At 41.4% G+C, this 23178-nt stretch overlaps 1 protein-coding gene across 3 annotated transcripts in view; it reads right to left on the bottom strand.

Moving 5' to 3' along the window:
• The window catches only part of LOC6581429 (supervillin), a 111105-nt gene that overhangs the window by 75447 nt on the left and 12480 nt on the right, over nucleotides 1-23178 (bottom strand). For all 3 annotated transcript variants that reach the window (XM_044009626.1, XM_044009625.1, XM_032731897.2), the window contains exon 2: nucleotides 11456-15623. In XM_044009626.1, coding sequence (XP_043865561.1) covers nucleotides 11456-15623 — 4168 coding nt within the window. The remainder of the gene's footprint in view (nucleotides 1-11455; nucleotides 15624-23178) is intronic.

Raw genomic sequence — 23178 nt, 5'->3', positions numbered from 1 at the left:
AACGAAATCCAATGCAAGCCGAACACAAAAGCTCAGCTTAACACTGCAGGCAGATAGACTGTGGATGCGACGCAGCAGCCAGAACTTTCATATACCAACATGAACCGACGTCGAGCAGCGCAGACAAAAGACTGAGCTGAAGTTGCCAAAGCCATAGCCACACCACAAGAGACGCAACGATAACAAAACGAGTACAAGCGCGCACTCTCTCTCTCTCTGTCGCTCTTTGTCGCGAGCGCAACTGTCTGTGTAGGTGTGGGTGTTGTCGTTCAGGAAAGAGAGCCACTCTGTAAGAGCACAAATTGCTGCAAAAAGGGAAAGGATCGCGAATAGTCAAAAACTGCAACACGAATTTGTCAATGTCATGAGAAAGCCCGAAAGAGAGATGGATAATGAGGGGGAGAAGGGAAATTGTCAGATTGAGCGAAAGAATGTTAGAAATCAGTATTTTCATTTGAGTTCATGTGAGCTTTGTCTTTGTGGAGCGCAATTTGTTGAATTGAAGCTGTCGCAATATACATACACACATACATACATACATATGTATCTATATACATATGTACACACATATATAGATGACAGACTGGATGCTAGTGCTAATAAGGTGGTTGGCAATGCAGGTGCCGTTAGATGCAATTCAATGCACCAATGGCTGGATGGATAGATGGATGGATGGATGATTGGCCCGATAGATGATGGAAAAAGCGCGGAAATGTGAAGTGCCATAGAAAATTGCTTTATGCACCGTTTTCAAGTTTCACGTTTGCTCTAAATGCCAAGCAGTTCTGCCGCCAACCAGTTCAGTTCGCAGAACAGCAGCAACAACACTCAACAAGTTCAATGCTATTCAGACAGACAGACAACAAATACTTGTATTTACCTAACTTAACTGAAATTTGGAATGCAAGTTCCAAAGATAAACATAAACAAGGCGCGTGGCAGATATAAGTGCAAAAGCACACACGCTCTCACACACACACACACACATGCATACGCTCAAATATTTATTGTGTAGGATATAAAAACTGCATTCCCATAAACTTTTGCGCAGGCGAAGAGCACTGAGCGACGCAGACAGCGACGCCGGCAGCGCAGCAACAGAATAACACTTGAAATATGCTTTTCAGAGCATAGAGTGAACTAGAAAGGGATAGATATAGGCAGGGAGAGAGAGAGAGCGACTCAATTGCTCAATTGGAGTAGTTTTATAATTATTGAAAGTTTAAATATGTATATAAATAGTAAAATATTTTGTAATTTTATATTACCCTCGTTAAAGCTGCGCCGCGTGCATCTCCAACTCACCCAAAAATCCGCTCAAACAATTATGTTTATGTCATGACTCACCTGCAAAAGAAACAAGAGAAACCCGTAAAATAAGTAAGATTACAAATTAGAAACATATTGTGTGTGTGCGCAGGTAAATAAATTAAGTCTCAACACAAAATGGCACTTAAAAGTGTCACTGCAAATGAAACAAATCAAATTGGAAGCCTTTAATGAGCGCACGGCACGTGCTACCTGTGCAAGCAGCAAACAAAATTAGCTAATTAATTAAAGCAGCGGCGATAAGGCAAAGGCAAACGCAAAAAAATAGAAAAGCTAAGCAAAACAAATAAACAGAATAAAAAATTGCGCGCTGCGAAAAAAAAAAAAAACTAGCAAAAACTAACTTCAAAGCTCGACACGTCACTCGAAAGCTGCACGAGAGGGCAGAGGGTGGGGTGGAGTAAAATTGCTTGGACTAAAGAGTTAAAACTCACCACACGCATGTGGGCGTGTTGAGTATGCATATCATTTGCTCTGCTAAACTATGAGATCCAACAACAAACAGTACTCAAGAGCTACTTAAAATTTCCCTAAATTAAGCACACTCAATCGCTAGATCCCTTAGGGATATTTAAACTTTTTTTTTGTTTTTCATTAAAGCAACCCTCAGCCAGCGGGCAGCAGTGGGTGATTATGTAGATTTTTTTCAGTTTCTTTATGCTCTGCCCAGGCACTGGCTGGCTGTGCGTGTGTATGTGTGTGTGCTTACCTCAGTAGAAATTCTCTCAACAGGATTGAAATGATTTCTTCGTCCTTGGACGTGGACTTGGATTTCATACAAATTAAGCGCAAATTGAAAAGTGTGTGGTAAGACTTCCCTGATGAGCTCTGCAGGCCTGTACGTGTGTGCAGGTGGGCGTGCGTGTGTGTGTGTTTATATTTTTAATGTATTTATGTTTATGTGGGTGTGTGCCGCAATACAACAAGAAACGTTCAACAATTATCGGGGCTAAAATTAATTTGATTGAAACACAAAATATTTTTGTCAAATGTCAAATTTAAACCGTTGGCCTACTACATGAACAGGAACAGCACGATTAGTTCCAATTTGGCAGGCATCAGGTGCGCTTAAAGCATCAATCAAACTAATCTTTAGGGTATTCTTAGGATTCTGCACACTGTCGAATAGAGGAGAAAAAAAGCTCACAGGCAAAACGTCGGCAGCGACGCCGACTGCGACTGCAGCCTATGTACGTGCTGCAGTCAGAGAACCAAAGCAAAGGGAATATTGAAAAATTATGAGAAATAACTGTTGAACGAATATGAAATACTGTGTAAATGGGATTTTCTTAAATGTAGAGAAGTTTCATAAATATATAAAATATTTTTATTGAGTTTAGATGGAGTTGTATTGCCTGAGCACACTTTTTAGATACCCTGTATTCTGCACACTGTCGAATAGAGGAGAAAAAAAAAGCCCACAGGCAAAACGTCGGCAGCGACGCCGACTGCGACTGCAGCCTATGTACGTGCTGCAGTCAGAGAACCAAAGCAAAAGGAATATTGAAAAATTATGAGAAATAACTGTTGAACGAATATGAAATACTGTGTAAATGGGATTTTGTTAAATGTAGAGAAGTTTCATAAATATATAAAATATTTTTTATTGAGTTTAGATGGAGTTGTATTGCTTGAGCACACTTTTTAGATACCCTGTATTACACTAAATGCATATTCACTCTGCATTGCCCATTGCCCATTGCTCGCTTAACTCTTACAGGGTATTTAAATGCAAACAGCGTTTGCTGTCAGTTTGCCTTGTGCCCAGCTTGCAGTCAGTCAATCAGGCAGTCAGGCAGTCCGCCAGTCAGGCGTATTTACTGTCTCTGCCTCTCCCTCACTCTCTCTCTCCCACGCTCTCCCATCCCCCTTGATCGTTAATGATGCAGACGGAGACAACAAAAACAACAACAACAGCAACAACCACAGAAATAAAGCACCAAACAATCAGTTGGCAATTTTCTTTTATATCCAAATGTATGTTGAAATACTTTAACTGTTATTTCGTGTATACGTGCATAAAGCCGTTATAATACGGTTAAATGGCAATGCGCTGCCAGAAGGAGACAGACAGAGAGCAAGAGGTGAGAGGCTGATAAAACATAATTGTGTTGAATCACTCACGTATCCGAAGGATACGCAGAGAAATATAAACCAAAAATTGAGCTACAGGTAAACTGTGAAAAAGGTTGCGTGGGTGTTCAGGTGGGGCAAGGGATGAAAAGGGAGAGGATGAGGCGAGGCTGGCTTGTTGCCGTCAGAATGGATTCGCAACTGAGTGTTGGAACAAGTTAATCGCATTTTGCAACAAATATTGAATTAAGATAAACGAGCCAGAGAGAAAGAGCAAGAATTAAAGATTAACGCGGGTGGCCTGAAAAGTTTTCGAGAAAAAGTTTTCCAAATAACTATAGTCAGATATTTTTCTATTTTCTTTCATCTGAAAGTTGTTAACTTTACAGACAGTCCTTGTATATGCCACAACCACAACATACGAGGGGAGGCTGAAAAGTTTTAGAGTTAGGATAAAAACTATATGTATATAATATTTGTGCTCTATTTGCTTCAAATTCGAGTTTGTCAACTTTTCAAAAAGCCAAATTGCCAACATGCGAGGGTAGTCTAGCAAGTTTTAGACTTTACTTTAATTATTTATTGTCTTTCAGATAGTCTATCTCAGTTTCTCAACTTATAGTAGAACGAATGTCTTAAATATTTGCTCAGCTTTAAATGGCACACAGGTAGGACTCGCCTGGCAGCAACAGGCACCACAACAGAAACTCAATTTTAACTGCAAAATTTATTCACTCTGAACAAATTTGAAAGCAATAAATAATTGAGTAGCTGGCGAATATATTCGGGTGAACTTATTCCGAGAACTGAACTGAACTGAACTCAGGTTCATTTTGCATGCATTTTATTTACTTTCCAATGTAAACCTCAGACAGGTGATGCTCTGCTCTGCGCCTACCTGAGCCCCTCCCCCAAAGTACGTCAACCTAGGCCAGACAATGACGGCGAAACTACCGAAAAACCACTAGAAATTCAAGTGAATGTAAATACGGCAAAAAACAAAAAACAACAACTGCCAAGCTGAATAAGAAGAAACAGATGAAGAAGAGGAAGAACAACAAAACAAAAAAGTTGAAGAACTCGGAACGAGACGACGACGACAGCAGCAGGAGCAGAAGCAGAAGCAGCAAAGTGCAGCAGGACACGGAGGAGAGGAAACTTGGCAAAAGTGCGTTTGATTGTTGAAGGTGCGTTCAACTTGGCCAACAACAAACATGGGGCGGTGGACTGGCTGTAGGCGTGGCGCCACACTTAAACGCCACTTAAGTGAAATGAATTGCAAGAAAGATTAGCTCAGAAAGAACAACAACAAAATATAGGAAAATAAATTGTATTTGCCATAGCGCAGGCCGGAAGCCGAAACTAAATATTTGGGCAGCAAAAAGCTAAAAAGAAGTTGGTCATAAGCTTATATAAACTATATATGTACATATATATATATAGCTACCCTCTTTAAGCTTTTGTCGTCGTCGAACTTAGAGCGTTTACACTTGTGCAAAATTGCCTATAATGGCTTTATCTGTATATATATGCGAGGGTAGTCTGTCGAGTTTGTGACCTCGAAAACTATATTTGGCGAACTTTATTGTGTAGATATTATTGTTATTTAAGTTAATGATTTTCTATATTTCATATTAGACTTTAGGCTCACTTTAATCACTTACACATGCAGTTCTCAAACAGCCCTCGCTGTATATACGTAAGTATAATTATTACATTAGTTTCTCTGTATATCTTCTCCTATAACTTTACATTAGGTGCGTTAATTTTTTTAGCCTTCACTTTAATTAAGCATAATTTGCTCAGACCACCCTCGGTTAAATATTTACACTTATTATGACTATATACACTGCTCAACACCAGCACTTAGACGCACCTTTTTGCACTTGTCGCACTCCGCTTTTCTGCTGCTCCTCAAAATATTTTGTTTGTTTATATTTTGTGTTTATATTCTTAATATATGTATATATATATTTTTTTGTATTTTACGCCAACTTTTTGCCAATTGCAGTGAGCCGACACGCGTGTGTGTCCGTGCGCACTTTGTCGAGCCGAGATGTGGCTTGGATGGAGGCCAGATTCGTACTGCAGCCAACAACAAAACAACAAACAGAAAAAAGAAGCACAGACAACACCCAGAGCTGAGCAAACACGCTCAGCGCGTAGGAGCAAAGGCAACAGCTGATTTTCTAGCCGGTTTTTTTCATCAGCTTTGCTATTTTTCCAGCTTGAAATCGACGGCGAATTGGACAAAGCTCGCTCTAAAACTCCTTCGCTCTGCATGCGTTATGCACTCAGCGAAAAAGTTGTCACTTAACATTAGAGAAGTTTTTAGAAGTGAGCATATTTTACTGCAATATATATTATTAAGTAAGTAGTTGGTATATATTTTTTTCGTAATATATATATTTATTATTTGTATGCATTTATAGTCTCTAAATCGCTATTATTACGCTGCTTTTGTCTTTATATAATTTTGGAAGCTGGCAATGCTGTCCTTAAACTGTTCTCTCTCGCTCTCTCTTTGTTCCTTTTAAGCGCTCAGCTTAAGCGCCTGCAAATTCGCCGTGAGTTGTTGAATGACTAGCTAATGCCCTGGTTTATAATGGTGTGCAATTATTGGATATTATATTGGAAATTATAATGAACATTATTGTCAATATTATATGCCAGACATAACTAGATCAGCTTGCGACAAGAATCTACATAATGTATGTAAACTGGAATTACTTTTTTCACTCTGTTACAAAATGTCTCTAAGAGCAGAGAATAACCTTTTACATAAGTGTTTAACATCTACAGAGTATAAAAGCATAGCAGAACAATGGATCCTAATCGGGAGAGAGAGAGAGAGAGAGTGAGAGCAACAGCAACCCTAAGAATTTGGGGCCAGTGGCATTTTGTTTGTACCTGCGCAATAGGCAACCCAGCAATCTCTCTCTCTCACTCTCACTCTCTCCCTCGTCCTGGTCGTTCCCTCTCCCTGTCCCCCTCTTCCAAACTATTTACACGAGTTTCATTTGCAACGGCGACCGCAGCGCATTGAACAGCTTCAAATATTGTTTTGCGTGGCGTGCAACCAAATTGAAGAGGTTTTTGGCGAGGGGGCGTGGCAGGGTTTGTAATAGGGGTCAGTTCCCTAGTTCTGGAATAGCCGCAAAGACCACAAGCCGAGGGGCGCAACAGCAGTCGACCCACACTTGACCGCATGGCTTCAACAGCCTTTGGTAGTAGTGAGAGTTCATGAGAGTGTGTGTGTGTGAGCATGTATATGCATATGTATGTGTGTGTTTACTAGGCGTATGAGTAATGTGTAAAGTCGCAAATCTAGGCGCTGGCAGACGATGGCGCCTGCTTTGGCGGCGATAATTATTATCTGTCGTGCCAGCGACACAGTGAAAAAAGGATTTCGCAGCGCATAATTAGGTAGGCGCTCTTAGGTGCTGCAGCTAACTGAAAACGCCCACTTGGTCACGCCCACAATAAGTGTGAAAGCATGTAAGTGTGCGAGTGTGTGCCAGGCAATAAGAACTGCAAATAAAATGTATGCGAAGGAACTTCATATGTGATGGGGATATCAGGTAGAAATATACCCTGTAGAAAGGCTTTAAAATTAAATATATTTACATATCAGACTACAACATACCCTGTAGATAGTTATTATGATGAAATAATAATAATATTTTAGGCTGCTAAAATATACCCTGTAGACAGATCTTATACTTTAAAGTATTCAGCTAATATATACCCTATATATTATGATTTACATATATGTATGTATTTATGTAAGTAGCAATAGGCTACAGTTTTAGCAGAATAGAATTGAACAGCATCTGTTTCATATTTTTTGCTGTTTATATATACCCTGTAGTTTGTTTTAATATACCCTATATAATTTAAACTATATGAATGCAAAATGTAAACTCTAATTTGAGTTATATAAAATGGCATACACAATATACCCTGTACTCATGATTCAGACTCATTTCCTGAATGTATATACCCTATAAAAATACTTTAAACAGGCACGCTTGGCTTTCGCTGCCAAGGAAATTTATTTATGACAGCAGACGGCGATTGCGGTCGTGTCTAGGGGCTCAACTAGGCGTTGTTAAGGGTTGGCACATGTGAAATGTGGCATGTGGCATGTGGCATGTGGCAAGTGAGACTTTAACAAATTAGATCTGTGACATTTTTATTGCTATTTAGTCAGCTGAGCAGGTGAATGAACTTTCCATTGGGTCAGCAATGAGAAAATAAAAACAAAATTGATTTTCAATTCAATTTTTTGAAATTCAATTAGAGAATATGTAATCGCATTATATTTATTTATATAATTTTGTTGTTTGCCCATTTTCATTCAATTTCAAAAAAAAAAAATTGTTTTGGCTTTTTGCGTTTTGGGTCAACAAACGACGACAACAAAGCTGAAAGGTTCATACGTTAGCGACCTAAGGTTGAATGTCCTTTTTATGTCAATTCAACAGACGTCGAATAACAACAACAACAACAATTGAGATAGGGGAGGAGGAAGGGGAGCAGGAGGAGTCGTGGGTGCACATTATGTAGCAAGACTTTCGATTTTTATTGTTGTTGCGTCTGGCGCTGTCAAGAACTCGGAGGAAATAAGATTAGCAAAACTGCTAAGCAGCCGAAAAAAGATGGCAAGAAGGTCAACGTATTAGAATAAGTCCTGCAGATAAATGTATCTATAGATAAAGTATTTAACTAAGCATAGATATACCAACTCTTATCTATTCACCAGTATTTCGAAAGGAAAATCGCAGCAAAATATACATATACAAAAATACACAAAAAGTAGCAATTTAAATGTTATATATAAAATTATTAATAAACTTTTTAACACTATCCAACCTAGCATTGAAATTTTCATAAGAGCTCTTAGCTAAGTTGACAACCATAACTATAGCTAAGTCACAAACCAGTTCGAAAAAGTTTATAAGAAAATCTAGTCAAGACTCAAACCTAAACGAAAGCTTTCTAGTTGAATTCGAATACATTTCCCTTCAGCTGAAATAAATAAAAATATTAACAATATTGTTTTTTATGTAACACCGGTTAATATATTAATTACAACAAAAGAGTTTTCGGCTTTTGGCAGCGGCATTTTGCACAGCAACAATTACATTAAAAACACGCACATTTTTAGCTTCTATTTTATTAGTGAACAAAATTTGCAAAGAGCTGGAAAGAGGAGCAAATTAGCATTGAATACTTTAATAAAAGCAATTAAAAAATACGTAATAAAAAAAATAGCTGACTAAAAAGACAAAAAATTATTTTCAATCAAATTGTTATAAGCCTAAAAAAAAAAAACAAAAAAACAAAATTAAAAAGTGACTAAAAACAAACTACAAAAGCATGAAAACAAATAAGGAAAAAATATATAATTTACCAGTACAAAAAAAAATTAAAAAAAAAAAAAAACGAAAACCAAAAATTAAAAATTAAAAAAATAATAAAATCTATAGATACAAAACTAATAAATTAAATAAAACATAATTTACATTGAGTTTTACAATAAGCTACAAAATCAGCGAAAACTGCAAAAAAAAATGCAACGAAATAATATTTTGAATGTTTTCCAGTTGTTTTAAATAACATTTTATTATTAATAATATTTATGCGACGATTTGTTTTTGTTTTCTTTATGAATTTAACATATATATTTCAAAAATGAGAGCAAACAACTTTGACTTAATTAAAATATTAAATTTTGAGCTGAAAATATACAAAGAAAGATTTTTGGAAATGTTTTATGATTAGTCAAGATATATATATTTATTTATAATGTTATTCGATATCTTTTTCGTTTCATGTGCTTAAACAACTCATGTTGTATAACAATATTAATAAAATTAAGTAGAACAAAGTAAAGCAAAAAACATTTAAGAAAAAAATCATTGGCACAAGTTGCAGTTAAATTAATAATAAAAATTAATTAAACAAAGTTTTATATTGTTAAAGAATTTTTAGTATTGGTTCGTTTCGATGTGGAATTAAATGCACTTGCACAGTGGTGCAATAAGTTCTATAACTAAAATTATAAATCTAATGAAAAAATACTTTTTCGGCTATAAATATAAATATAAACTAATTGATCGATAAACATATTTCGCTTGCACAGTGGTTTACACAACAATTTTGCACAGTGGTTCCAATTAAAAATACTTTCGTAAGATAACATCTATTTAAATTGTTTATAAAAAATATATAATCGTTCATAACATTTTCAATGCAAAAATATATTCAATAAGCCATTCATGTTGTTGGCAACAAGTTGCCATCCCCCTCCCTCGACCATTTTCAATAATTACAACATTAACAGCAAACAACAACTACGACAATGATATCAAGTGCGGCGCTCAGGTGAGCGCAATTGCCACAATGATAATCACACCAATTACGATCAGACACAATGTGAGCAAATCGTTCGGTGTAATCAGGCCCACGGTGCAGGCGACCAATACGTGCTCGAGTGTTGTCAAACCGCTTCGCGTTGCATTGCCAACGACGCCTGCGCCCGCGCCCGCTCTCGCTCCCACGCCCACTGACCGAACCTCGCCGAAGACGGAGAGCGCTTTCGAGCTTGTCGTCGGCTGTTCGTCTGTCCTAGCCGGAAGCTCGCTCTCACTAGCATTCGCTGCGCGCTCATTGGCTCTCTCGCTGTCACTGTCGCTGCCTCTGCCGCTGTTCTTGTTTCCGTTACGTGTTAAAGTATTCGCAGTTGCAATTTCATTGGCTTCGCTGCTTGGCTTCTCGCCGCTGTCCTTGACGTTGCCGTTATCGCTGCTGCTGCTGCTGCTCTGCTTCTCGTTTACCGTTAAAGCATCTTCAATTGGTATTTCATCAGCAGCAATGCCTTTCTTTATATCCTTCCTTTCCTCTGCCTTCGCTTTGGTTTCATAATTGAGCTTAAACTCGGAAATGTTCAAATTTATTTGCGGCGTCTCATAAACGACGCTCTTTTTACATGGAACTAGTTCACTTTGAACCTCTTCTTCAATTTCGATTTCTTCAAGGAAAGCTTCGTCAAGTGCTTGAGCTACTAAATCACTATCGTCAAGTTCGTTGTCATCCAATTGACATTCGTCAAGCAAAAATTCAGTTTCTTGCTGTAGAGTATCGTTAAGTTCATTTTCAGTTTCTAGCTGAGTATCGTTAAGTTCATTTTCATTGGCATTATATTCGATAGTTGGCTTTATAAATGTTTCAGTCGTTATTTCATAAACTGCTTCGCTCAAGGCTAACTTTTCGGCAAGTTCTTCTCTTTCGTCAAGTGTAACCTCCTCTCGTAGGCTCTCTAGCAGTTCTTCCTCTGTGGGCAGAGGGGGAAATTCCTCTTCCTTTCTAGTCGCATCGCTATCACTATCGCTAGCACTTATCGATACTTCCGATACGTAATGCTCCTTAACCTCAAAGCGGGTGTTGAAAGTCGGGTGCAGCTCAATTGAGGCATTCGCCTGGGCTGTGCTTAGAGGATAATCAGCGAGGCTAGCATTACCAGAGTCCGGATTGGACGATGTCTCCTCCAGCGAACTCAACGAATCGAACTGGGTCAAAGCGGGCATTGGAGCTGGTTCCAGCTCCGGCTTATCCACAACTATGCTCACTTTGCTGGCATAAATGCGATTGAAATTGGGAGAGAGCTTCAGCTCGGTCTTTGGCTCTGCTACTGTCTTTTTCTCCTCCTGATCCAGCTCCAGTTCCAGTTCCAGTTCCGGTATGGTGGCTAGCTTATAACTATGACTACTACAATTAATGAATGTGTTTGTGGATGTGGATGGGTGATTAACATCTAGTTCGGGGTCAACATTCAAAACTGGATTAGTGGCAATAGCTTGGACGAGCGCACAGCGGGGATTAGTAGCGGCATCAGAGGAGCTGTTCTCATTGGCATTATCATTATCATTATCATTGGCATTGGCATTGACATTATCATTGGCATTGGCATTGACATTATCATTGGCATTGGCATTGGCATTGGCTGGGGCTTGATCGGGTTGCTGCTGGGCGGGGGCAACGCCTTTACCTGTTAGCTGCTTCCGACGTAGCTGCTTCGATGGCTTCTCCTCAATGCCAAATATGGCGGCCAGCTCCTCGCTCGAATTGTACTGCGAGGGCGAAGAGGAGCGTGCTCCACTCGCATCCCCACCCACCGGTGTCAGCTGCAACGGCGGCGACGAGCAGGTCGAGGACGTAGGCGATGCTGCAAAGCTGGCGGTTCGATTTTCACTCAGGTTGTTGTTGGTGATGCTGGTGTTGGTGGTGCTCGGTGTATTGGTGCTAATTGTGGTGTCGTTCGGCGTCGATGGCACATCGTACGATGTGGTGCTGAATGTCTTAATGGGATCGGTGCTGGGTGCATGATAATCGCTACTCTGCGACTTGATATAATCGCTCGATGAGTACGGATTGAAAGAGGTTATACTCGAGGACATGGGCCGATTGCCCGTCGAGGGACTCGAAGACTTGGCCAGGCAGTCACTGCTGGAGCTAAATGAGGAGGCGGTGGTGCTCACAGTATTCGCTTGATGGATGCCGCTGCTGCCACTGCCGCTGCTCATGCTGGGCGCTGTGGTGCGCTGATCATCCGTGCTCGACGTGGTGTGAGTTGTCCTGCTGGTGCGCTGATCATCTGTGCTCGAGGCGGTGTTGGTAGTTCCGGTTTGTCGCGCTTGCAGCTCGCACTCCCGCATTATCCGATCGATGTCATCGATCGTTTGCTCTTTGCTCTTGGTCTCTGCAATGGGACAAATTAAAGTGGCGTCAGCGTGGACCGGTTCGTGTTGGCTGCTTTTCTTATTACAGGCGGGCAGATTGTCGTAATCTGGCGGCGATTCGGATGCCAGTTCGCTCAGCTGGCGCATGCAGCGCTTGGCTATCGCCTCGATCTTGTCCGACTGTATGGGATCCAGTTTCTTGATCAGATGCGGCATCACCAGCTGCTGCTGGTCGAGGGGTCGCTGCTTCACCTGCAGCGCCTCGTGCACCACTACCGGTGGCTCGGTGGTCACAATGTCCTTGAGTATCTTTTCGCACACAGCGTTCGCCGCCTCGGACACTTCGTCGATGGCACGTATCAGCTTGCCCTCCTTCTGCAGCTTGCGCGGATTGGGCTGCTCGCTGTCCGGCTCATCCGTTTGGTCAGGCAACGTGTCGAGCAGGAGTTGGCCACAGCGCTTGGCCGCCTCGGAGACGGCCTCGATTTGTTGCAGCTCCTGCTCCAGCTTCTGCTGCTCCGCATTCAACTTGGGCCGCGCCGCTGTAATCAGCGCCTCCTTGCGCAGCTCGTCCAGCTCCTGTGTCAGCTTGATGCTGCTCGCCTGTGCATCCTGCGCTATCTTATTCAACGCATCGTCGAGCAGTGGCTCGGGCGTGAGACTCTTTCGCGGCGCCGGCACTGGCGGCGTCTGCTTTGGCTGCTTCTCCTCCTCATGCTGTTGGCCCAGTCGCTCCGGCAACTGGGCTATGGCGCCGCCCTGACTCGGGTGCCTGAAGGGTATGTGCGTTTTCCTTTGGAGCTCCTCGTCCTGCGCCTTCAGCTTGCGCAGCAGATCCAATGTGCCGGGTATGTCGCTCGCCTCCTCACCGCGCAGGTTGGACATTGAGCCGGCTCGCTCGATGCTGCGCGTCAGCTCAATGTAGCTATTCAGATCTCCCCCGGATGGCTTGGCCGCATCCCGCTGGATCAGATTGTAGATGTTCGCCGATTGGGTGCGCGTGGCGCGCTGCTTCTTTTGCATGGGATAGACGAAGCTGGACTTGGGACCGGGCGGATCTTTGCGCAGTGCACGCACCGCCAGATCATCCTTGACAATGTCCGGTGAGCCGCTCTTCTTCTTCTCCTTAACAACCGGCTCCACGTGCAGATAGTCGCTCTGCGGTGCCGGCACAATCGGTCCCACGGGTATGCCAAACGGCGGCTGCCTGTCCACCGCGCGATACTGCAAATTGGCCAGCTGCAGATTCCGATAGGCCACATCATCGCGCACCGGATCCGGCTCACCCGCTGGCGAATCCTCATCATCATAATCATCGGCATGCGCCAGGGCGAACTTCTCGAAGTCACTCGGCGTGGGCATGCGCGGCTTTGGCTCCACCTGCGGCTCCGGCTTGGGTTCGGGTTTCGGCTCGGGCTTCGGCTCCATTGGCTCGGTCAGACCCAGCGACTTGTAGATGGCCTCCAGCTCATTGATGGCCTCCTCCAGATTGGCGGGCTTCTTGCGTGGATAGTAGATGGGCGCGATGGCTGGCGCGCTCGCCTTACGCTCGGCAAAGATGGGCGCCTGCTGATGCTGTTCCCGCTTCTCGGCCACATACTCATCGTACTTGTTGGACAGATCCTCGCCAGACCGCCGCTGATAGTGATGCGGCATTGAGTTGGTCTTGTGCACATCCCGGTTTTGGATTTCCACATAGTTCTCCCGGCCGTGCTCGCTGGGCTTGATGTGCAAACTGCCGCAGACAACGCTGTTCGATTTGGGGCAGGGAGCGGGCGCTGGCGCCGATCTCTTGGGCTTCTGCACCTCGGAGTACATGGGCATGGGATAGCTGCGCAGCTCGCTTAAACGCGAACTAGAGATGGAACGCGGCTTGGCCAGTGGCTGCTGGGAGCGCGAGCATTCGCTGCTGGCCGTGGGCAAACCGCTTTTCGAGGTGCGCAGGACGCCGCTCGAGGCGGGCTCGACGGGATCGGCCAATCGGACATCCCTGTCCAGCAGATGAATGGGCTTGCGCGAGCGCGGCGTTGCATCCGCCACATAATGGAAATCAATGCCATTCGGCAGCGACTTCTTGCCGGGCATCGCATTGCGCTCTGCCCGCGTGATGAAGCGACGGTGCTGCGACTGCGACTGCGTCGGCGCGCTGGCTATGGAGCTGCCCTGAGCTGAGTTGAGCGAGTGCACGGACTGATAGTGCGCCTGCGTCGGCTGCCACATGCGATCGTCGGAGGCGCAGCGTCCGCGCTGATCGAACGCATACGAAACGGGCCGCAGATCGCTCGAGCTGTAGCCGACGTGCACGCGACGCAGTGGATCGCGCGGCGGTGGCGGTGGGGGCAGCGGCTTGCTCTGCATGCGTCCATTCACGTTCTGCAAGTGGATTTGGCTGTCGTAGCTGATGCTGCGCTTCGCATCGTTCTGCATGGAGTTTTGCAACGGTCGCCACTGCACATAGCCGGAGGAGGAGGCGGCGGCGGCGGTGGAGGTGGAGGCGGTGTTGTGTGGTGCTTGATAAATGGACAGAGGCAAGGGCTGAGTCTTGTAGCGTTGCTGTTGCTGTTGCAGATGTTGTTGCTGCAGATGTTGCTGCTGTTGTTGCAATTGCTGCTGCTGCTGCGGCGGCACATTGCCGTGGCTCAGCTCGCCGTCGCGCGACAGACGCTTGTAGTAGCGCTCGTTGCGTGCGGCGCGACTCCGACGACTCTGGCTGGAGGCGCCCTGGCCACCATGCAGCGCCTGGCCGCCACTGTGGATGCTCTCGTCGCTGCGATATTTGGAGAAGGTGGAGGAATTCAGTGAAATGATCTCCTCCTCGCTGGAGTGTCCGGGCTGCTTGCCGCGCTGCGCGGAGCGGGATTTGCTGGGCGGCAGCTGCTGCGAGTGCTGCGACTGGCTTAGATAGAGTCGGCGATCCAGGGAGTTGCTGGAGCGACCAGGCCAGAGGCCAGGCTGATTTTGATAGTAGGGCTCGGGTGGCAGCATTTCCACGGGCAAAAAGAATTCGTTGTCTGCATGATTTTGCTGTGACTGGGAGTGTGACTGTGACTGTGACTGCAACTGTGACTGCGACTGCGACTGCGACTGCGGATGCACAATGTGATCAAAGTTGAATGTTCTGCTTCCCCTGCCCGATTTGCTTTGATTTTTTGATTTGGGTTTCGTGGCGCTCTGGCGCTGGGCAGGCACAAAGCCCGCCTTGCGATCCTCCTCGCTGGAGCTGGCACTGCCAGCATCCGCAGCATCCTTCTTCTTGCGAAACAGCCGACCGAAGGACCATTTCTGTTTGTTCGTCAGCTGCTGAGAGGAAGAGCCGCTCAAGCCGTGCTGATGCTGCTGGCGCAGTCGCTCCATCTCCAGCTCGTTGTTGGTGTCTAATGTTGCTTCGGTGGCTGCTTCTGCCTTGTGGTTGACTTCATCGGCCAGCTGGAGCTCTTTGGGCAAGGGCAACTGGGGACGCCAAGTCGTTTGAACAGTCTGTAAGGGAGCAAGGGAGAGAGAGAGAGAGAGATAAATTAGTTATAGGCGACAAAATCAAGATAAGTTTTACTTAAACATTTGTTTTATTTGCACCTAAGGTTGACTACAAAGAGTTGCTATTGTTGTTGTTATTGTTGTTGCCCTGAGATAAGATTTCATTATGTGTTAACTTGGCTCAAAGAGCTGCAGATAAGTTGAGGTTGAAGCGCGCTTTTGACGAACCAACACTAAATAAACTTGGATACGTATATAATACACATACATGCATACATATGTGCACATATACATATCTACATATATACAACATCTCGGCACTTTTTGCTGTTTCTTGTTTCATTTTTAATAGCCTCTCGTCAAGTTTGCCTGAAAAACCACACAAGATAACTCCGGCCAAGGTTCATTGCACTTCTCGCAGACTTGGCTTAGAGGCTTTTTAATCTAATCTCAAGTTGAATGGCAAATTAATAGATAAATTTGAGATAAACTTTAAAAATATGACTATATATGTGTAGCTCTAACTGTTAGCTAATATGAGCCTAATATATCTATATCTTTCATTCACAATAGATTTTCTTTGGTCAAATTTAAATAAATCGGAATTCTTATGTGTTAGGGACTACTTTGAATGCCATAGAGCTTGACATTCATGTATAATTAAATAATTGATGGGGGAAAAAAAACAGAAAATTCGCAAGACTTTTTGAACAGCTCCCAAATTGCAAGTCCCTAGTGTCAAAATGTCGACTGCAATGAATTAAAAAATAAAATTCAAAATTCTATATATATCTTCCTCTGTATATATCTTCCATACGAATCATACACAAAAATAAACGAAATTGCGTGTGAAATTCAATTTTATTCTCATTTGGCTTAATTATTTGTTCAATTTCAAATTTGTTTATAGTAGGAGAGAAAAAAAGCTCCGAGACTTTGGGCGTGGGATACGTTCGTGTTATGATACATCATTTCCGCTGAAGAATCGCTGACGTTCTTTTATCACATATAGAGAAACAGCCAGCCAGACAAATGCCAAACACTTGCCAACGGCGAAGACTTATTAAAAACAAATAAACAATTCACAAAAGTAAACAGACGACGACTCAACTCCAATCAGAAATCAACATGGACTCATGTACCAAGGCAGCAATTAATTGACAGTTATATTGATCAGATTATGATTTTAATATGTTTGGTTTAATAATCAAATTTCAAACACATTTAATGCGAATAGATTCAACATGTGTTTCGCCTGCCTTACAGCAGCCATTCGAATGGATTTATGGACTGCAACTTGGGTCCACAAAGAAAACTGGCCATAATAAAAGTCAACACCGCGCAGCAGCTATGTGACTCAGTTTGAAGATAGATTCTCGAAAATGGAATATGGAAATATTCAAAGCAGCTGCGTAATGTTTGGCAATCTGCCAAGGCACAAATCACTCATACGCACTGTGTAGCTCGTGGCGGGCTGTGACTGTGGCGCAAGCTAACAAAACACAATAGAACAAAATACGCACACACGCACACACGCACACACACGCATACACACAACTAACGTTTAACTATAAATAAGCACGCAAAAATTGCACACATAAAAAATGCCTGCAAATTGTTTTCCAATTGAAATGCCAAAATCTGATTGGAACTCAACAGAGATGTGAAAAATTTCAAGTGGAAAAGCACAAAATTTACGCGCGATTTAAACTAGATTATCCAAATATACATATATATGTAAAACTATATATTTATATACAAATGCGCTGCAAAAAGCGTTCTGGTTTGAAGACACGCGTCCACTCGACTGATAGGACAGGAAAACTTGAGCACGAGATCGCGAGGCGATCGCGGCATTCGAAAAGCTTTTATCGCAAGCTCTTTTCCCTTTGCCAAAAGAGCGTAGCATGTGAGCTTAAGAGAGTGATGTAGGGAGGGAGAGAGCCATGGGTTATTAGGATGATGGAACAAACATTAAAAAAAACTTTTTATGGGATTCTAGCGATCATTGCTCGATCGGTAAAGCTCTTTACCTAAATAAAGAGGGAAATATTGAAGCTTATAAGAGTGCTAGGACAAAAATAAAGATTGTGATCAAGCTGTTTCCCTACATAAAGAGCAAAGCTTTTGCGCTTATGGAGGGCAGAGAGCTAACTTATAATCTTAGGACAAACAAACAAAAACTGTGTATGAAATCTTTGCTAGAAGATCTTCTCTTTTCGTTTAAAGAAAGTGAAGCACTTGCGCTTATGAAACTGATGATAGGACAAACAAATTAAGATCATAGCGATCCGAGGCCCAAGTCTTTGTCAAAGAGTAAAGCATTAGATTTTATGGAACTGATGATAGCACAAACAAACTCAAAACTCTGTATGGATTCGTATCGATCATGCCGATCGCAGAGCTCTTTAATGATGCTCTTGCCCTTAACAAAGAGCCCCACTTAAGAGAAGAGGAGAACCATGGCAACGATGTAATGGGCTTTTTTTAGTATGCCTCATCAATTCAATTAAGTAAACAGTAACAAAATCTAAATGATTTTCCATTTAATTTTGAAGATCCGTAAATAGAAGTCAATGAACTGCCACGAAAGTGTTACGCGTCCCTGAGAGACTTTTAATTAACGCAAAAGAAATACTCGAAATGGAAAACACAATTTAAGTCAATGCGAATGGAAATGCTGCTCTTACAACCCCCAATACGAACAACCACCCACCCGTCGACAAGTCCAAGTAGATCTGAAATTGTGTCAGCTGACATTAAGAAAATCATTAATGCCAAGACTTTTTTACATCAAATAAATTGAAAATGTGGTCCAAAAGTGATGTTTCGGATATTTTAAATAGATCGACTAAGGTGAACAACTTGAAATCTTTTGCATCTTGCTCCACATTCCCGCGCCAGAGATTCTTTAATAAATGATTCACTTAGACACTTTGTTCGGTCGCCTCGCCTCACCATGCCTCGCCTGTCAACCAAAGTAAAAATATTTGTACAGACTAACAACAACAAAACAAATGGAACGAAGTGCGTTCGTTTGTAATGCGGAAGATATTTGCGCTGTCTAAAAGTAAAAGTACCATTCCGATCTAAATATATATACAGAGATCTACACTAACTTTCTATATATAGCATTTGCTCTACTGTAGATATATTTGAAGTGGGTAAGCAGGGTATGTTGGGTGTATGCAAATTTATGTAACAGGTAGCAGACGAGAGGGAACGAGAGAGAGAGGGAGAGACAGAGAAAGTGAGAGAGACATAGACAGAGACAGATAGAGGGGAGTTGATCATGCGATAAGCAATATAACACACACTTATCGCGCTTTTTTCAGCTCATTGATAAGTTTCTTTTACACATCTTCTTGGAATCGATTAATAATGATATATACCACATATTCCTAGAGACTTTGAGCTATAGTTATTAAGTTTGACATTCGAATCGATCAATTATGACATAACCAAGTCATTTTGAACTCATTTGTAAGCTTTCTAGTTCACTTTCTGGGAATCGATTAAAATCGATATCAAACATTCTATGTCTATGTTACTGATAACTGAACAACTGTTGAACTATACTCAATGTACGACTGCCTCTCTTATTCGATCACCTCAAAGCAACAGCTGTTCAGGGTATCTCCTAGTCGTGCACGTCTAGAACACTTTAACGTGTTTCTTGTTTGCCTGTTTAGACAGCCGAAGAAAAGCTAGAATATGGGTCAGTGGGCATCTGAGTAAATTTAAGCTGCAATTCTCACAATCTTCAACAATCGCCAATCGGCAAACACCAATCTCCAATGAGCCATAAGCAATAGCTAATTAAAACGTGAAAATAATTTGATTTTTAATTAAAATCGCAAACGCTTTTGCAGCTGTTCGTTTGGAAAGTAAATGAACTGCAACTACGACGCATTTGCTGCCAAATAATTTATATTTATTTATCGAAGGCAATTTGAATAAAAGTTTAATGGCTTTTACCTTTTTCTGCCTGAATGAGAAATGTTGTTGAATTTTAATGGTGTTGATGAACGTGCAGGCAGCAAATGGAGTATATTAGTTAAGATTTGTAAAAGGAAATATATATATAATCTATATACTAAATATAGTTGTTTTTTAAAGATTTAGTTAGCTGAAAAAATAACGAAAATCTTCCACTGAATTCTATTTGAAGTATTCAGTTTTACATGTTTATTTTATATATAGTTGCCCAACTTTACGCTCCCAAGCATGACATATGCAAACTGTATATTCTTTAGCTATATAACACATTCTGTTTTATCTTCCTCTTTTGGCACATTGTTGTTTTGTTGCTAATTATGCTTAAAATAAAGTCACACGGTATTCATTTATCATATAAATTGACTGCTACAGCTGTCTCTCTCACTCTCCCTCTCTCTTTCTCCCTCTCTCTCCTGTTGTGATTTTGATTAGGAAATATTCCCACATTTGTTTTGGCCGTCGCATCATATCACATATCATAAGTTTTCTACAAAAGTTTTCAACACGTTTGCGTAATTATGCAAATGTTTATTTATTTTATTTTATTTTTTTCTCCTTTTTGTTATATTCACAAATATATAATATAAATGCTACAAATTAGTCGGCCGTCGCTTTAACTATAATTTTCTATATCATATTTAAATGAAAACCAGCATCGACACCTGACTCCTCTGCAACTTGTTTGGTTAGCAAAAGCCAAACGGCCCAACGCGGGGCAATTAAAAATCGATTTATGTGGAGATCTTGAAATGATTGTTGTGCGTGTGTGTGTATGTGTGAGTGGGGAGATATTGGGATATATGAGAGTGTGTGCGTGTTTGAGTGTGAAGCTACTTGTGTCTGGCTGTGTGTTGATTGAGATAGAGCTGGCTCTAGCTCTCTGCATGTGTATGTGTGTGAGTGTGTGTGTCAGTATGTGAGTGTGTCAATGTGTGTGGTGTGTGTTTCCCCGTCTGTCTCCCTATCTGTCTCTGCCTGTCTGTCTATCTCTGTCAGTTGTGTCTGTTTATATGTGCGTGCGTCTAGTATTACAAACATGTTGATTATTTCATTAGCAGCGCCCTCTGGCGGGCAAAAATTAATGACGTCCAGTGAAAGTTGAAGAAGAAAAAAAAAACAAATTCAATTTGTGTATGAAAACCCATAGGCCAACTGCAGCCCTGCCCGATCGCTAAGCATCTGACACTCTCTCACTCTCCTTTTCGCCCTCTCTCTGTCTAGCTCTCTGTTGAGATGCGTGTCAAATATATACATATATATATTTTTTCTTCTTTTAACATGTTTGGCTACCTTTTTTCGTACACAACTTTTTTTTGGCGGCTATCAAGTTCATTGGCCCGCGCATACGAAAATGAAAGCGATGAGAGTTTCTGATTTCAAATAGTTTGGACAAACATCATGTATGTCTGCATGTATGTATATATGTAAATGCTAAACAGTTAAGTTCATTCAGTTAAAATGGTAAATATGTAATTTTATAGAAACTAAAAGATCGCTCCGTTGATTAGTTTTTTTTTTTCCGCAGAAAACTCTCAAACTGATGGAAATAAAAAAAAAAATTGAAATGAAGAAATAGTCTAAACCCAAACTTTTCACGCTCAACTCAAAACCTCCCCCAAAAATGCTATCAAAATATTTGAAACGAAACTAAAGTTGCATAATTAAGAAATTTGTTAGAAGATCTAATATGTTACTTCCTGCTGCCACCCGTCGTTGCGCGGCATTAAACGCTGGATAAACACAAGCACAAACACACATATGGGGGTTAGCTGTTGCCACAAGTTGTTGCATGCAACACGTGCTGTGCATAAATAAACGATTCTCATTTATTCTAGCTTTTCCTGCTTTTCAGCTGACTTGACTCCTTTTTTCCAGCTGACCAACTTTTGCGCTCCCAGAGGCTCTGTCATTGACCCTAACAGCAGTTGAGGTCTCTCAAATTAGTATGAATTATGCATGGCAAAGAACTAAATGTTGTTGTTGTTGTTGCTGTTGCTGTTGATATTGTTGTTGACTTAATGCAACTTGTAGCATCTCAAATGCATTATTAGCAGTCGGCGTGTCGAGCTGCTTGACGCCCGCTTCATCAAATGAAAAAAAACATTGCCAGACGCTGACCACATCGCGTTCCATAACAAATTCCACTTGTTTTTGTCTATTTCTAATTTCTTCATTTTCAGTGGGGTTTTCTTTTTTTCAATTTTAATTCAATTTTCTTGAAGTGTAAACATATGTCTTGATATGATATTTGAGTAGAAACATATGTATATATATATCTTATAAAAATTCTTAATATTCAATACTGTTTAACAGATGCATATGCATCTGCATTAATTTTATTTTATATCATGCTAAAAAAAATATATGTTATAGATCTCAAAACTCTACCCGAAAATACTCCACATGCTTACAATACTTTCATTATTTCAATCTCCGAGTAGACCTTGACCCAACTCAAAGTAAATGCCCCGTTTAACCGGAATCAATTACTCGTGTACTGTTTTTTTTTTCTTTTTTTTTTTAAGGTAATTGCTTTAAAATAAAAAATATTATATACACAAAAACAAATTTGCTAAGAGATTATTCCTCAACTAAAAAAAAAATAAACAACCGCAGCCTCACGCAAATTGTGTGAAACGTGCGTTTATCGTTTGAGTCTCGAAATTTCCGTAATTTTATAGTATTTGCCATGGCCCAAAAAAAGAAAAGTTCACATGCACTTGTTTATATTGTGTTAAATACAATAAATAAACCAGAAGTTGTATATCGTTGTATAGCATATAGCTTGAATAATACATTTAGCATATATACCATAGTCGTATCTCATATACATATATATAATATAATTTTGTTTAGTTCATTATTTTTTTCCTTATTTTAAATTCATGTTTATTTTAACCAAATTTTCAGCTTTTGTTTGTATTTCGAATTCGAAATCGTTGCGAAAAAGTTTTTTTGGCAGCCAGGCAGCACTTGGGATGAGCAAATTTTCAAAATTTGTTTATAGATATATATGTGTTTAAAAGATATATACATAGAGAGATATATACCGCAGTTAATATACATATTCAGCTAGCTTCTCACCTCATTTGAAATAGTAGAAATGTCTATCAACTGATTCATAGGAACACATCACATGCTATATGAATATTTAAAATATAATAGATCTGCATTTCTTTTAACCCTGTTAAAGCTACAAACTGGGCTAAAACGGCAGCAAGTCATAGAAGCTAATAACAACTGGCAGCAGCAGCAGCAGCAGAAAAGCCGCAGCAATTGGACGGAAACAAACGCTTTGTATATCCGGAAGCAGTTAACAATTACGCCGTATAATTGAATGGCCAGCCTATATGCATATATCCTGTAATCGAGGCTTGTAATTGGACAGCGTGCATGGAAATGCAAGTTGAAATTATAGCAAATGCAGATGTAGATCTGGATGCCCAACTAGCCCCAGCGACTGCTACGATCTTCACAGTTGGCCAACAAACTGTGAAAAATAAATTGAACACGTGTGGCGCTTGCTGTCCATTGTGTCCATTACCCTCTATCCCCCACC

Source organism: Drosophila mojavensis, unplaced genomic scaffold (assembly GCF_018153725.1).
Source record: "Drosophila mojavensis isolate 15081-1352.22 unplaced genomic scaffold, ASM1815372v1 contig_74, whole genome shotgun sequence".
NCBI lineage: Eukaryota > Metazoa > Arthropoda > Insecta > Diptera > Drosophilidae > Drosophila > Drosophila mojavensis.
The sequence above is the reverse complement of the archived record's forward strand: the minus strand, read 5'-3'. Positions and strand labels throughout refer to the sequence as shown.